The following is a 16,184-nucleotide window of genomic DNA, read 5'->3' as shown; positions in this document are numbered from 1 at the left end:
ATAGATATAAAGTGGACTGTTAAAAGAGCCAACAGTATTTTTAAAGTAAAATCCTGCAACCACGTGTCTGTGAAAAGATGGGTTCACCTGTGCTTGGCAGCAGCCAGAAAGGTTTGCAGACTCCAGGGAGCAGCGGACCGGCAGATGGCACTGAAATGGGGAGAACATCCCCTGTTGAGGAGAAGTGGTGGATATCCTAAAGGATAGTGAGCAGTGCAGTGGATGAATGAGGGACTTAGCAATTGGGGCACCCACATAGGCTGAGGGAGACGCGGTCGGGGGAGCCTTGTGCGGGGTGTGGGCTGCTGGAGACGGCTCATGGGAACCAGGTATCGGAGCCAGGATTTGAGAGGGTGCATAGGGCAAGAAGGGCTCCCAAAGGACATCAGGCGCTGAAGGATTCCTGATCTTGTCGGAGGTTAGGATCTGGAGCTTGGATTGCTGTTGGATCAATCAGGGTCTGTGCAGTGGTAGAGGCTGCAGGAGCACTGGAGCGTTGAAGGTGAATCCACAGATACTCAGTCCTAAAGGCTCTCTTTTGTTTCTCTTTCTCTCATACTGTAAGGGGTGCCAGGCTACACTAATACCCACTCTTTGTCTGCCTTACAGGAAGAAGGCAATTTTGTGGGATAGTACTTCTGTACATGACAATAAAGGAATCTGCAATTCTAACTTTACTACAATTAAGAGTCATTCAGACTCTTAAACAGGTGAGGTAGAAGAGGATACAGTATTAATGCAGGCAAAGAGATTTATGTAAAAAGGCAAAAAGGTCAGCAGGTATATGGTCTATACATACAATTCTAAATCTCGCAGCAACAATGGAATGAGTTCAACATTAGCTGCTTTCAGGTGCATTCTCCACCAAGAATGCTCCTGCAGAAGTGGATGTAGACCTGTGGAATGCCCTTTCAGGTGGCAGCCCTGAAAGTGCTGTGCTTTCCACCTGAAAGGGACAGCTGCAGGAGAGGCACCTCAGAGTGCAATCTGCCTCCTGAACCTTTGGGACGTCGGGGCGGGGTCAGCTGGCGTGGGACATCAGGGCAGGGACAGCTGGCAGGGATGTCGGGGCAGGGGCTGCCGGCTGGGGACGTCGGGGCAGGGGCAGCCGGCGCGGGACGTCGGGGCAGGGGCAGCCGGCGCGGGACGTCGGGGCAGGGGCAGTGAGAAGGGGGGCTGTCAAGGCGTGGGGAGTTGGGTCACCAGCTGATTGTCATCAGCCCGCCCCTTAGCAGCCGCTTTCAGGCGGCTGCATTCAGGTGCCTAGGGGGACTTCAGTGCTCCGGCGATTATCCCTCTTGGAGGAGGGTTAGAAAGTGCGCCTCGGAGGTACCTCCTGCCTCTTTCAGGTGGCCTCCTAACAGCCATATAGGGGTAGAATATGCAGCTTTACATCAGAGTATTCTGACCACCATTAAGAGCATATTCTCTCACCAAAAGGAATCATTTCTCCCCTGCCTATCCTATCTCCTTTATCGATGTGGGTGCTTCAGTCAGCCATCCTTTAGCCTATCAAGGGAGAACATGGTTGTTCAGTGCAACCTGCACATATAATTTCTGTGAATCAGCTCGGCGCCACTCCATAGCCAATGTGTAATTCCACAGACAACTGGCTCATTTCGAGCCAGCATATCTGTTCACACAGAGGGTGGTGGGCATCTGAAACTAACTGCCAGAGGAAATGTTAGAGGCAATGGTCAAAAGACATTTAGACTGGGTCATGAGTAGGAAAGATTTGGAGGGAAATGGGACCAGCTTGCTAATGTTAGGTCTGCTTTGTTCATGAATGAGTGAGACAAACACCAGACTGAGTCGAAATCAGGGTTCTTTGTTCTTTATTACCGGATTGTAACACTTGCAACTAACCATGTTAGTCGGAGAATGCATTCTGCCGTTATCAGCAAAATGGTGATTTTTTATACCCTTGGATACGTGCTTAGAACATCATCATATCATTACTTGTCCAATGACTAAAACTGTTGCTATCCTTTCCCTGCTAGCTTCCTGCCTCTCAATCCATCAATGTCTCTCTTATCTTGTAAGTACAAGGATGCATTCACATCTTGTTACAGCCCTGTACAGGGTAACTCCTTACACATTCCCATCTCATGATGTTTTACCTTACAGTAAGCATAGAAAAGAAGCTTCCCACCGGTAGAATTCCATGAGTCTATGATCAAATTCAAGTCTGAGACAAATTGGGGATAGATGCCCACATTGCCTTGCAAATTGACTTGACATTGAATGGGCTGAAGAGAGTCATATCTGATACACAACTTGACCCCAGAAATGGCTGGGTGAGGAATAGCAACCTTTTGGAAGTAGGCTCAAGTTGTCTGATAACCTTCTCTTTATTATTTTTAAATAGGTAAGTAACTTTTTTCCCAGTTATTTCAGAACAGTTTATAAAGTTTCTCTCAATGAAACCTGGGAAAATAAAACAGTTCTAAGCTCAAAGAAATGAGCAATCAAGGCTGTCAGGATGTATGAGAGGCCTGGCTGGATTTCAGAGACTCTCCACATCACATCACAACCTTTAGGTGTGGAGATCCGACTTGATCAGCCATCAGCAAAGATAAGGGTGTGTGTGTGCTGTGGACAGTGAATCCAGTCCCAGAGTGGGATTACTCTGGATGGGTTGAACCATGTGTCAGTGTTGTTGGCCTGAATATAGGAGGCATCATTTCCCCATTACCTTGCTCAGCAAAGGATCACAGACATATTGACCATTTATCTCCGTGGATGCTGCATTGTCTGTTGTATCTCTCTGGTTTCTCATAGTTTACTCAATATTTCAACATCTGCGTTTCTGGTGTTTTTCTATAAACGAGGCAGCAAAACCAACCCAGTCAGGTCGTATAGGCTAGATTAGAGTGAAATCAAAGTAACATGTTGTATTGTGGAGGGTCGTGACTGTCACGAGACAGCACTGCCCATCACCTTCTTGGAAGACACACCACCTGCCAATCAAGGTCTGGTCCCACTCCACCTATCAGTGCACACCTGACCACTGGCTCCTTTAAGTACCCTTGTACTTGTCCTCGGCCCTTTGGCCTTTGTACAATCAGACCTTGCTGTCACCGAGCCAATGGACCATGTAAATTACCTGGTCTGGACCTTCCAGAACTCCTGTACTTGGCCTTGGGCCATTGACTGTTGTAATTGATTAGACCTTGCTGGCACCAAGCCATTGGATCCCTGTACACTACCTAGGCTAGAGCCCCCAAGAGTGCCACATGTGCTAGGCTCCTCCTCTTTGCCATCTTCGAGGGACCACCCTGCTTCACAGCAGGCTGAGTACCATGGAACAGCACTGGAGAATCATTTGGTGAAATGTGGACTTTTAAAGGGTTTGGAGTGTTTTTAGTTAGTGTCCCTAGTAGCAGAGAGCCGTGCTTGCACTGTCAAGTGGTGGCAGGTATCGTATTGCTTCTTTTCCTTGATTGTATGTAACTAGTTCATAGTGTGTATGCTTTATCCCCGTTGCACTCTTCCCACTTGCGTCTTCTGTAAATAAAATCATTTACTACCAGACTTTTTTCAGAGTCCTTGCTTTTGAGATCCATCAAATCTGTTCTCTCATTCACAACGTGATGCAGCACAGTCAGCCCTTCACATCTCAGCCATTCACATCTATTGACTTCTTTGGAACACAGAACATAGAAGACAACAGTGCTCACCATGAGGCTAAATTAAACTAATCCCATCTGCCAGCATTTGATCCATATCCCTTTGTTCACTACCTGTTCATGTGCCTGTCTAAATGCCTCTTAAACTTACCTGTCGTATCTGTTTCCACCACCCCTGTTTCGGTAGTATGTTTCAGGCACCTATCACTCTCTATAAAAACCTTGCCTCACACATTTCCCTCTCACCTGAAAGCTATGCCCTCTAGTATTTGACATTTTAATATCTTTGATCTAATCCCCCTCAGCCTCTGACCCTCCAGTCCAAGTTTAGGGCAGCATGGTTAGTTAGCAGAGCGGTTGGTGCAACACTGTTACAGCGCCAGCAGCGATGCAGGTTCGAATGCGGCACTGTCTCTGAGGAGTTTATACATTCTCCCTGGGTTTCCTCCAGTGCTCCAATTTCCTCCCACTATTCAAAACATACCAGGGTTGTAGGTCAATGGGAGAAATTTGGCAACATGGGCTCAAGGGCCTGTTACCCTGCTGTATGCCTACATTTAAAATCTAATTTAAAGTTAAAATTTATCCAACTTCATAGCTTAATCCAGGCAAAGTCCTGGTGAACCTCTGCTGCACTCTCTCCGAATTTTTACAGTGATCCTCCAAATCTAGCCTTACCAAAGTTATATACAGTTGCCTAGAACACTTCCACCAGCATTGTCTCCGCTCCATCCTCAACATCCATTGGAGTGCTTTCATCCCTAACGTCGAAGTACTCGAGATGGCAGAGGTCGACAGCATCGAGTCCACGCTGCTGAAGATCCAGCTGCGTTGGGTGGGTCACGTCTCCAGAATGGAGGACCATCGCCTTCCCAAGATCGTGTTATATGGCGAGCTCTCCACTGGCCACCGTGACAGAGGTGCACCAAAGAAAAGGTACAAGGACTGCCTAAAGAAATCTTTTGGTGCCTGCCCCATTGACCCCCGCCAGTGGGCTGATCTCGCCTCAAACCGTGCATCTTAGCGCCTCACAGTTCGGCGGGCAGCAACCTCCTTTGAAGAAGACCGCAGAGCCCACCTCACTGACAAAAGACAAACCCAACACCCAACCCCAACCAACCAATTTTCCCCTGCAACCGCTGCAACCGTGTCTGCCTGTCCCGCATCGGACTTGTCAGCCACAAACGAGCCTGCAGCTGACGTGGACTTTTTACCCCCTCCATAAATCTTCGACCGCGAAGCCAAGCCAAAGAAGATACAGTTGCAACATGCCTTCCCATCTTTAATACTCAACACATGACCATTGAAAACAAACATGTCATATGCCTTCTTTACGACCTGATGTACTTCTGCTGCCAACTCAGGGAACTACGGTCCGACACCCAAAGATCTCTCGGAACATGAATGCTCATCAGGGTCCTGCCATTTTCTGTGTATGTTCCCCATATATATGGCTTCCGAAAATGTAACACCTCATGCTCCAGTTTAAACTCCAACTGTCCTTTCTGCTCCAATCCTTCCAATTGATTGATATAGTGCCGTATCCATTGATAACCTTCTTTACCATCCAGAACTCCACCAATATTTGTGTTGTCTGCTTACTTACTCATCAACCCACCTACAATTTCATCCAAATCATTTGCATATATCACAAACAAAAGTGCACTGATCCCTGCTGGACACTGTTGGCCGCAGTTCTCCAAACAGAAAAACGCCTCTTCATTACCACCCTCTCTCTTCTCTGCCATTTAAATTTAAATTGTAAATTTAGACATATGGCATGGTAACACGTTCTTTCAGTCCATGAGACCACGCCGCCCATGTAGCGCGTCGAATGACTCAAAGAATTGTTGACTCAAACCAAGGCTTTTATCATCAAAAGACTGGAGTGTATTACATTGAGGTCAACCAGTCCAGACTGACCTGGATCTGGAGAGGAGCAGCCCTTTATGACCTGCCGGTGGGCGTGGCTACAGCTCTCAGCCAATCACTATTACTATATGTAAATATATACAAATATATACATTGGTGCTAGTATCCATACTATCACATTCACCCCTTCTTTAAGAACTGACCCCTGGGGTAAGTAAAAAAATGAGGGGGGAAATAGCATGCAGTGTTCATGGGCTGAAGTGGTCAGGAGGCCTGATTGCCCGACGTGATCGTCGTGGTGCTTGGATCGGGGTAGCTAGTGGAGTATCATCGCTGGGGTCCACACACACAGTTTTGCCTAGTCCACAGTCGCCATTGGCCGTAGACTGGTCCGATCTGCTGCCGTTGTCATCCATGAGGTGCTGCTGGTCTTGCTGTCTTGGCACGCAACCTAGAGGAGGAATGGATGGAGGTTGGAGTTGGAATGTGACAATGTTAGACCCGGCTTGGGCCAGGTCCCTTACCAAGACCATGACCTCCCGCCCGTGCGGGTACTCCATATAAGCAGAGTGTGGGTTCGCGTGTAACAGCGTTACCTGGTCGACTAGGGGGATGTTTTTCGAGTACCGGACGTGACGTCTCAGCAGGACAGGTCCAGGGACCGTCAGCCAAACCGGTGTGGTCGTTTCTGACTCCGACTTCTGTGGGAACGAGAACATACACTCGTGTGGGGTAGGTTGCTGGCAATGCGTAACAAGGACCTGATGGAGTGTAGGGCATTTGGGAGGACATCCTGCCAGTGAGTGGTGGGGAGGCCTTTAAACCGGAGGAAAAGCGTGATCGCTTTCCAGACGGAGGTTGAGGCTAGTGATCCTGCTCGAAGCAATACCGAGCTCCAAAAGGTACTGCCTCAGCTCCGCGCTCAAAGTCGAGGACCCCCGGTCACTGTGGATGTAACTGGGGTACCCAAAAATGGCAAAGATGCTGCGCAGAGCGTTTATGACTGTGGAGGTGGTCACGTCTGGGCAGGGAATAGTGAACGGGAAGCAGGAGTACTCGTCGATCACTGTAAGGATGTAGATGTTACGTTCCGTCGATGGTAGGGGCCCCTTGAAGTCCACACTGAGATGTTCCGCAATACTGCAACCGATACAGGGAGTGGGGGTGCTGCCTGTGTTGGTGACTGTGGAGGTTGGTGTGCTGACGTCACTCGTTACTGGGGGACCGTCTGGTGGATCCTTGCTTCGTTGGATTAGGTGCGGAGTGTCGTGGGGCCTCGGCCTGGTGCGCGCTTCGTTCACGCGATGACATCACCAGCGTGGGTGGGCTGTTGGCGGTGAGTTGCAGAGGTTGCAGCGTTTGGCCAGAGACAGTAGCGAGCTGCGGAGGCAGCGATACTCGGGGTACAGTTGGGCCGATAGGGTCTTCCGGTGCCTGGACCCAGTTGGAGTCAGCGGTGGTGGCGAGCTGTGGAGGCGGTGGCCGTCGCTGTGCAGGCAGTCCATCGGGGCCTGCTGGTTCAAAGGTCCCATTGGGTGGGGGGGGGGGTGCCACGTCAGGGATCAACGTCACAACAGTGAGGATGGAGCGTTGCGATGCAGTGGCAAGGGTGGAGCGTTGCGAAGGTGGTGCCTTCCGCGCACGGTGCTTGCGTAGTGATGTCAAGCGTTGCCATGTGATTGATTCCTCACTCTCATTGGATAAGAGTTCTAAGGACAAGTAATTCAAATTTGAGGAAGGTGGTTGGGCCTCATACGAGGCACTGTGCTTGGTGGCAGCCATTTTGGGCCGGAAGATGGTGGCAAAGTGGCCATTCTTTCTGCAGTTCTGGCATCAGGCCTTCCTCGCAGGGCACAGGGATCGACTGTGCTTCGCCCTCCCACAGAAGTAGCACTTCGGGGCCGTGTTGGATAGTGTAGCAGCGACGGTGAGGCCAGCAATGGAGCATGGGGAGGCTGGGCTAAATGTAGGTGTTTTATTCGCATCATAACATTGCGACCCAGTCCTATGTATAGTCATCTATGCTTAGGGCTACAGCCTCCAACATTTCAGCGATTTGAATGGTCTCCACCAGGCTGTCTCCCCCATGCTCCAGCAATCATTGACTCACTTCATTCGATCGGACCCAAGCCACATAAGCGTCCCGGGTGAGGTCGTTGGTGATCCCTTCTGCTGTCTTGTCGGTACACACACAAACTCTGCCTAGTAACCTCAGTGCCCGGAGATAGGCTCTGCAAGACTCACCAGGCTGCTGCCCCCTGACCACTAGCATGTGCCTGGCATAGACCTTATTCACAGGCCCTCAGCACGTTCATGGTAACTGTGTAGGAAGTCACGTCCTGGATATTTTCATAGACCCTTGTGGACACCATAGGCATCAGGACTAGAAGTCTATCTGTGTGATCCTCCATGATGGGGTCTAATTGCTGCAGTTAGGCCTTGAAGCACCTCACCCAGTGCCTGAAATCACTCTGAGCAGTAGCTGACTGTAAGTTGATGCTGAGGCATTCTGGTCGCAGCATTCGCTTCATCCATTGAAATTTTTGCTAAAAAAATTGTAGCACGTCGAATGACTCAAAGACTTGTTGACTCAAACCAAGGCTTTTATTAGCAAAAGACTGGAACGTATTATATCAAGGTCGACGAGTCCAGACTGACCTGGGTCTGGTGAGGAGCAGCCCTTTATGACCTGACAGTAGGTGTGGCTACGGCTCTCAGCCAATCACTATTACTATATGTAAATATATACAAATATATACATTGGTGATAGTCTCTTCTCTTTGGCTTGGCTTCATGAATGAAGATTTATGGAAGGGGTAAATGTCCACGTCAGCTGCAGGCTCGTTTGTAGCTGACAAGTCCGAGGCGGGACAGGCAGACACGGTTTCAGCAGTTGCAGGGGAAAATTGGTTGGTTGGGGTTGGGTGTTGGGTTTTTCCTCCTTTGTCTTTTGTCAGTGAGGTGGGCTCTGCGGTCCTCTTCAAAGGAGGTTGCTGCCCGCCGAACTGTGAGGCGCCAAGATGCACGATTTGAGGCAATATCAGCCCACTGGCAGTGGTCAATGTGGCAGGCACCAAGAGATTTCTTTAGGCAGTCCTTGTACCTCTTCTTTGGTGCACCTCTGTCACGGTGGCCAGTGGAGAGCTCGCCATATAACACGATCTTCGGAAGGCGATGGTCCTCCATTCTGGAGACGTGACCTACCCAGCGCAGTTGGATCTTCAGCAGCGTGGATTCGATGCTGTCGGCCTCTGCCATCTCGAGTACTTCGAAGTTAGGGATGAAGTCGCTGCAATGAATGTTGAGGATGGAGCAGAGACAACGCTGGTGGAAGCGTTCTAGGAGCCGTAGGTGATGCCGGTAGAGGGCCCATGATTCGGAGCCGAACAGGAGTGTGGGTATGACAACGGCTCTGTATACAGTATCCATACTATAACATCTGACTGACCTAAAACCTCTCTGAACATTTTGAATGGTGGGATGAAACCGAAACACTTGGAGGAAACCCACGCAGACACAGGGACAATGTATAAACTCCTTACAGACAGCACAATATTCGAACCCCAGTCATGTTCGCTGGTGCTGTGATGCGTGGTGCTAACCATTACGTCAACCGTATTGCCCTATATGTTATGTATGACAATTAACTCAATCTACACTCCCTAACTCCTGTCTAATAATGTTGTAATTCCTTAATACTGTTTATGTCGGAATCATTCTTTTGCTCAAGTGCAGCCAGTAGGGCCATTGTTTCACAACACCAATGACCAGGTTCAATCGTGACCTCTCATGCTGTCTGTGGGGAGATTGACCATTCTCCTGTGACTGTTGATGTTCTCTTATTCCCCAGCTTCCCAAAGAAGTGCAGGTTGGTACACTAACTGTCATTGTTAGTTGCCCCTGGTGTATTACTCTTTGCAGACGATGCCGCTTTAGTTGCCCATTCAGAGCCAGCTCTTCAGCGCTTGACGTCCTGCTTTGCGGAAACTGCCAAAATGTTTGGCCTGGAAGTCAGCCTGAAGAAAACTGAGGTCCTCCATCAGCCAGCTCCCCACCATGACTACCAGCCCCCCCCCACATCTCCATCGGGCACACAAAACTCAAAACGGTCAACCAGTTTACCTATCTCGGCTGCACCATTTCATCAGATGCAAGGATCGACAACGAGATAGACAACAGACTCGCCAAGGCAAATAGCGCCTTTGGAAGACTACACAAAAGAGGCTGGAAAAACAACCAACTGAAAAACCTCACAAAGATTAGCGTATACAGAGCCGTTGTCATACCCACACTCCTGTTCGGCTCCGAATCCTGGGTCCTCTACCGGCATCACCTACGGCTCCTAGAACGCTTCCACCAGCATTGTCTCCGTTCCATCCTCAACATTCATTGGAGCACCTTCATCCCTAACATCGAAGTACTCGAGATGGCAGAGGCCGACAGCATCGAGTCCACGCTGCTGAAGATCCAGCTGCGCTGGATGGGTCACCTCTCCAGAATGGAGGACCATCGCCTTCCCAAGATCGTGTTATATGGCGAGCTCTCCACTGGCCACCGTGACAGAGGTGCACCAAAGAAAAGGTACAAGGACTGCCTAAAGAAATCTCTTGGTGCCTGCCACATTGACCACCGCCAGTGGGCTGATAACGCCTCAAACCGTGCATCTTGGCGCCTCACAGTTTGGCGGGCAGCAACCTCCTTTGAAGAAGACCGCAGAGCCCACCTCACTGACAAAAGGCAAAGGAGGAAAAACCCAACACCCAACCCCAACCAACCAATTTTCCCCTGCATCCGCTGCAATCGTGTCTGCCTGTCCCGCATCGGACTTGTCAGCCACAAACGAGCCTGCAGCTGACGTGGACTTTTTACCCCCTCCATAAATCTTCGTCCGCGAAGCCAAGCCAAAGATTAGATGAAGGGTAAAATCAAGAGGGATTTGGTAGGAATGTGTGGAGAATTGTTTGCAAGGAAAATGAGTTGGGACTGAGATTGATCTGTCAGTTGGGCATCGAGGTGATTGGGCAAAATATCTTCCTGCTGTGTTACTGGGCAATATGAACAGGAAGAGCAAAGGTCATTGTCTGAGCAGACTCTTCTCATGGGATATTTACCCTTTTTTTATTTGCTTATTGTTTATTTTATGTGTATGGGGATACAGTATAGAACTTCACTTTGTGTGCTATCCAAGCAACTCACAAAAAGTTGACACACTCCAGCATCATTTTGAATTTCACATGGTAAAACAAAGTTACAAGATTAATCCATGTCAATGGTCAAACTGAATTTCCAGCATTTTAACACAATTGGTTCATCAGATTTATTCAGAGACGTTTCTTGCCATTCCAGGCAGCAGGTGGTACGGGAATCCAACACAAACAGTTCTCCAACTTCTGCTGATGGCCTCATTGTGGGTGGGAGAAGTATCTCAACAACTCCCAGCTAACTTTAAAGAGGCAAAGTCCTTTAATGGTACAGACCCCATGAACACCAGAAGAGCATATACAAGATTGACAGTACTCTCGGTCTCTTGGAGTGTTGTCAATGAACCATTAACACATCAGAGAATTTCCAGCCAAGTGCCAGGGGACACATTCAGATTTGCTTGTTGTGGTTGAGTCCAAGTTCCATCTTCTGATCAGTACTCAACTGGCCTCACTGGTAGGGTAAATGCCTGGATATTAGGGAAATGAAAGAGCAGACAGAGCTGAGATACTGTTACACAGCCAACTAAGAAACGCTGCCATTGGCCGTGAAATGACATCTCAGTAATGTCTTTCAGAGCAGCAATAAGACATCATAGAAAATGTATTTCTTGAAAGTAAAATTTATTCTTAATGAGACTTGCCCTCTGTGTTCTATTTCTTTTAATGTTTTTAATGGCAAAGATCACAGTTTAGAGTATCGGTGAGCACAAGTGCCAATGACCCAGGCTCGAATCAATCACTGTTTGTAAAGAGTTTGTACATTCTCCCCATGACCACATGGTATTTTCCTCCAGGTGCTCCAGTTTTCCTCCCACATTCCAAAGATGTAGAGGGTTAGCAGGTTAATTGGTTACATGGGCGTGTTTGGGCAGCGCATGCTCATGGGTCAAAAAGACCTGTTACCGTGTGGCACTTCTGAGTTAAAATTAAATACATTAAAAATAAGTTTAAAAACGGGCTGATAATGCCTTTTTAAAACAAATTACAATTGAAACTTAAAATGTCCTAAGGTAAAGGAGAAGTGTATGGTGTGAAATATGTGCCTTCCTTGAATCCTTAATTTTAATGAGATTTTAAAGTTTGGGTGATTGTAACGAGAAAGCTAGCACTCCAGTCAAATATAATAATGTTTGTTTATTGATAGACTATAATACAATAATGTAATATTTTAAATACATTAATGTATTTTTTTTAATACGTCTGAGATTTTCATTTAAATGCAGTACTTAGGTAGTTACTGAGCAGCTCAAATTCAACCAGATGCAAGAAATTTAACTGATTTTCCTTGGAAAAATAACATCTCTTTACCCAATATAACATGAGCACTCTACAACAATTGGTGATCTCAGCAGAGAAGAAGATCTTCACAGAGCTGGAGCCATCCTTACCTGGTTAGCTGAATGCTACATCGCAATGTGACCACCCAGTCTAATGAGACTTTAAGTGACATGTGTCACTTTATTTTCAGTGTCCTGCCTTCGGCATACTGTCCTTAAAATGAATTCATCACTGTTCTTAGAGTTCAGTGGTTTCCAGAACAAAACACTTACTGCTGATGCGAAACATCAACTTTAATAAAGCAATATTTCCGTAGCATGAGGAAATGTCGGTCTAGTGAAAATGGGCTGGATTGTGCTCACTCTGACCTGTTGTGTGCACTTCTCAAACTTCCTCTGCAATCCCCACTGGAGCTAACCTCATGACTTTGCAATCTTGAGCATCTTTTGTGGTTGCTTTGCTCCTAACGGCTTTAAGATCTCAATTCCACATCAATTCAAGGAGATGAAATAGTCAAAGAGGGGAATCCAGGCCTCCATATAAAGCATGCTGCGCCTCCGTCATAGGCCCTCAACACCTCAGACTGCTCAAAACCTAGTTCGTTGCTATTGAGACAATTGAAATTAATTTAAAATTTTTAAAAAGTTATTTAAATAAACAGTAAAAGCATTAATTGAAATCATAACACAAGTGAAGAAGGTTAAACAAAAGGCAGGAGAATCTGAGCTAAAGGGAGAGTTTGAGTAGGTGAGGGCTTTATTCCTTGGAGCACAGGAGGGTGAGGGGTGATCTCACAGCATTGTACAAGATCATGGGTGAATGCAGAATATTTTGCCCAGAGTAGGGGATTCAGTAGGTAGAAGATATAGGTTTAAGGTGAGGGGGAGAGACTTAACAGGAACCTGAAGGGTAACATTTATACACAGAGGGCGGGGGATGTAGAAGCAGCTGGAGGAGGTGGGTGAGACAGGTACTCTTCTAATGTTTAAGAAAATAAATAGAGCAATAGATGGATTGGACGTTTAGAGGGATATGGGCCATAAGCAGGTCAGTGGGTTGAGTGTGTGCGTGTGACATTTTGCTCAGCATGGGTAAGTAAGCCTGAAGGGCCTGTTTCCATGCTGCATGACTCTATGACAGTAAGCACCTTACCGTAATCTTGAGCAAAGAATACATTGCTGGAGGATTCCAGCAGGTTGATCAGCTTCTGTCTGAATGACGACATGGGTCCATTCAAATTTGCCTACCACAACAACAGGTTGATGGCAGAGGCCAACTCATTTGTTCTATACAAAAACTCTTGAACACCTGGACAGCAAATATGCATACACCAGGATTACTGCATAATGGTCTGCATTCAACACTGCCATCCCTTCAAAATTGATCAGCAAATTCCAAGACCTGGTTCTCAGTGACTATAGGTATATAGTCGATTTTTCATGCCTGAGCCTGACTAAAGAGTAGGCAGGTGGCTGAATTTAAAGAAAGAGCACTTTGGATCAGTGCTGCATCCATCCAACTTCCAGTGCACAGTATCATGGAGCATGCTGAAGTCTCCACTGCAACATGCTAGCTGTTCCATGCAGAACTGCAGGGCTGCCATGTGTGGTCCAATTGTCCAACAATCACAGTCCAACTGTGGCTTATTTCTTTGTTTATTAAATGGAACAAAAGTCACTCTTTGGAACAATTTTGTTTAGTTCTGCTTCTCATAATGTTGAAATCTCATGCATCACAAGCATGAATATAAACTCAATCAGTTTTTAGCAAATGATTGAAGGCATACCTTGTTTAAAAAAAAATAACATTAGGCTTTTGCATATCTGAGTCTTGCAGCTTAACATGTTTAAATACTGCTAGAAGAAAGGGGAAACCATAATTCATCTTGGCTTACTTCAATTTTTGGCATGTTTTCACTTTAAATTTTCCAGAAAAAAATATTGTTTTCAGCAGTAGTTTGACAAGCTTCTGTGACAAAGCTGCAAGTTTGTCAGTTGAACTCCATGGAAGAGACTCAGATTCTGGCTCATGTTGTTTCTGGGATAGGATTCCCACCGTGAGTGCAGAGGGCAGAACAGGAAACCTCAGGCTGATGCTTCAGTTCAGGACTGAGGTAACACTGCACTCTCAGAGATCGTTCACTTGGATCAAATGTTGAACTTAATCTCTCTTTATTGTGTATTAAACTTTATATCAGTTTAGATACTATTTATTGTCATGGAATAAAACAGAAATGTAATATTACATGAAGTTGCTTTTAATCTGCCATAAGACAGACAAAGATTCACCATTAGCATTGTCCGACGGCCCTTACAGTCAGAGAAAGAGAAGCAAAAGCGAGTTCCCTGCAGAGTCACCAAGTGTCTGTGAATTTACCTCCCGTGCTCCCACAGCCTCTGCAGCCACAAAAAAAAACCTCCAGTTCAATTTGAATCAAAGGCAACCTGAGCCCAGATCCAAACCTCAAACTCGACAAAGAAGCCTTTAGCATCCAGGGCCAATTGCGAGTCCTTCTTGCCCTCGGTATCTTTTCGAATCTCAGTTCTGATATTTGGTTCTCATAACCAATGTTCCCCCTAATTTTTAGTGGAGAGCGTGCACAAAAGTCTTATGTTGTGCAATCTTATGTTTTTGTTCTTCCTGTGACTAAAGTATGTGTGCACTGAAGGCTTGTGCAAATGTAAACTTAATTGTTTCAAGATCATTTTGGCACAGCCGATTTCTCATGGCTAATAAAATTGTATTGGACTGTTTTAATATAATACAAATATTGTAGCTGAGATTATTTTCAATAAGTATAATTATTAATTACTACATTATTTTAGGTAACTAACCTTTTGTGCACACATTAATTCCCTTTGTGCGCTGGTTGCAAAACGTGTGCCTGCTCAGCTTAGAAGGAACAGTAATCATAAGTAGGTCTCCAGCAGCCCGCAGCCTGCTGTGAATCCTTTGACCTCAAGTCGCACATGCCCTGTGTGGGTTCCTCACCCGTTTGTTGCCTGTTTGTATCTTTCAGCCACCCATTGGGTCCATCACTGTGGTCACTATCCTTAGGGTCGACTCCCTTGCTTCTCCTTCTCCCCATTGCTGATGCCGTGCATCATTCTGCTGCTCCCTCCCCAGAGTTTACAACCCCTTAAGACCGCTGCCAAATATAGACACCTCCACCTTGAGCTGAGACACCCCCCAACGCCACCTCCAGTCACACGATTTTGTTTAACCTATCTTCAGCTCCTTTAACGGGTCATTAAGTGGAATATCATTTTTTTTTCCAATCTTTCCATAAAAAGTCCCAACCTGAAAAACTAACCGACCATTTCTCATTGATTCTTTTAAGCTTCTCTTTCTTCTCTCAAGAGTTTGGCACCTATGGTTTTTGTGTTTCCGTTTCTCTTCCCACCTCTAGTAGAGAAACACATGCCCAACCAACTCAGAATTACTTGTGATGCACATTAAAACTGTCTTCTATGGTGAAGCCACTGGAAATATGAACAACATGTCCAGAACACTCTCCAGAGTTCATTGTCTATTTAGAAACTTAACTGTACACAAGCCAAACATATGGGACTGTAAGTTAATTTGGATGTAATTGTGTGGCACAAGTTTAAATGGTTGGAATCAGCTTTTGCCGTACTGTAAATAAACAAAAAAATAACCTAACAAAGTGAAGAGTATCAATGATAGGAAAGGGAGACATTATTTTTGGTGACAAAATTCATGCACCTTTTTTTAATAAACATACAAACTTTTTTCAGCTACAACATTACAATCACAAAACATACATAGAGCTACAACAAAAGCCAAAAATTCATACTCTACGATAACCAAAGCCTGTTCTATTCCCACCTGCCACAGGTTTGGGAATATGCTACTCTGTTCGTACAAGCCCTTTAAGGCATTCTGAACGGACCCTTTTCCCACACCAACATTTTGGGACTTTCAAGCTATAAGCAAATAAAACACTTTAGAAGAACACTTGCTGGCAGAGAGCAACCCAGTTAAAAAAATTCAAATTTTCATTAGTGATATGGAAATGATCTTGGAAGGGAGAATCATCCTCTCTCTTGTTACATGTAGAGCAAAATTTGTGGGGTACAGATGTTTCTTTTGACACGCATATGACAATGTTATAGCATCGTCCCTCCACTCCATCCTGATCCACCTGGATATTGACGCTGCATACGCCAGGCTACTGTTA

General features: G+C 46.3%; 1 protein-coding gene and 1 long non-coding RNA gene across 2 annotated transcripts in view; one reads left to right on the top strand and one right to left on the bottom strand.

The window, feature by feature from the left end:
- Positions 1 to 634: 634 nt before the first annotated feature.
- The window catches only part of LOC138759816 (uncharacterized), a 46,119-nt gene continuing 30,569 nt past the window's right edge, over positions 635 to 16,184 (top strand). The window contains exon 1 of the long non-coding RNA XR_011355113.1: positions 635 to 710. This is a non-coding gene — a long non-coding RNA (uncharacterized lncRNA). The remainder of the gene's footprint in view (positions 711 to 16,184) is intronic.
- On the bottom strand, positions 5,477 to 7,283 carry LOC138760497 (phosphatidylinositol 4,5-bisphosphate 5-phosphatase A-like). The gene is made up of 2 exons (XM_069931130.1): positions 6,098 to 7,283; positions 5,477 to 5,952 (listed from the first exon to the last, which is right to left on the bottom strand). The coding sequence occupies exon 1, from the start codon at positions 7,281 to 7,283 to the stop codon at positions 6,708 to 6,710; it is 576 nt and encodes a 191-aa protein (XP_069787231.1). The 3' UTR covers positions 5,477 to 5,952; positions 6,098 to 6,707.

This window comes from Narcine bancroftii, chromosome 4, assembly GCF_036971445.1.
Source record: "Narcine bancroftii isolate sNarBan1 chromosome 4, sNarBan1.hap1, whole genome shotgun sequence".
Classification (NCBI taxonomy): domain Eukaryota; kingdom Metazoa; phylum Chordata; class Chondrichthyes; order Torpediniformes; family Narcinidae; genus Narcine; species Narcine bancroftii.
This window is presented reverse-complemented; position numbering and strand designations above follow the sequence as displayed.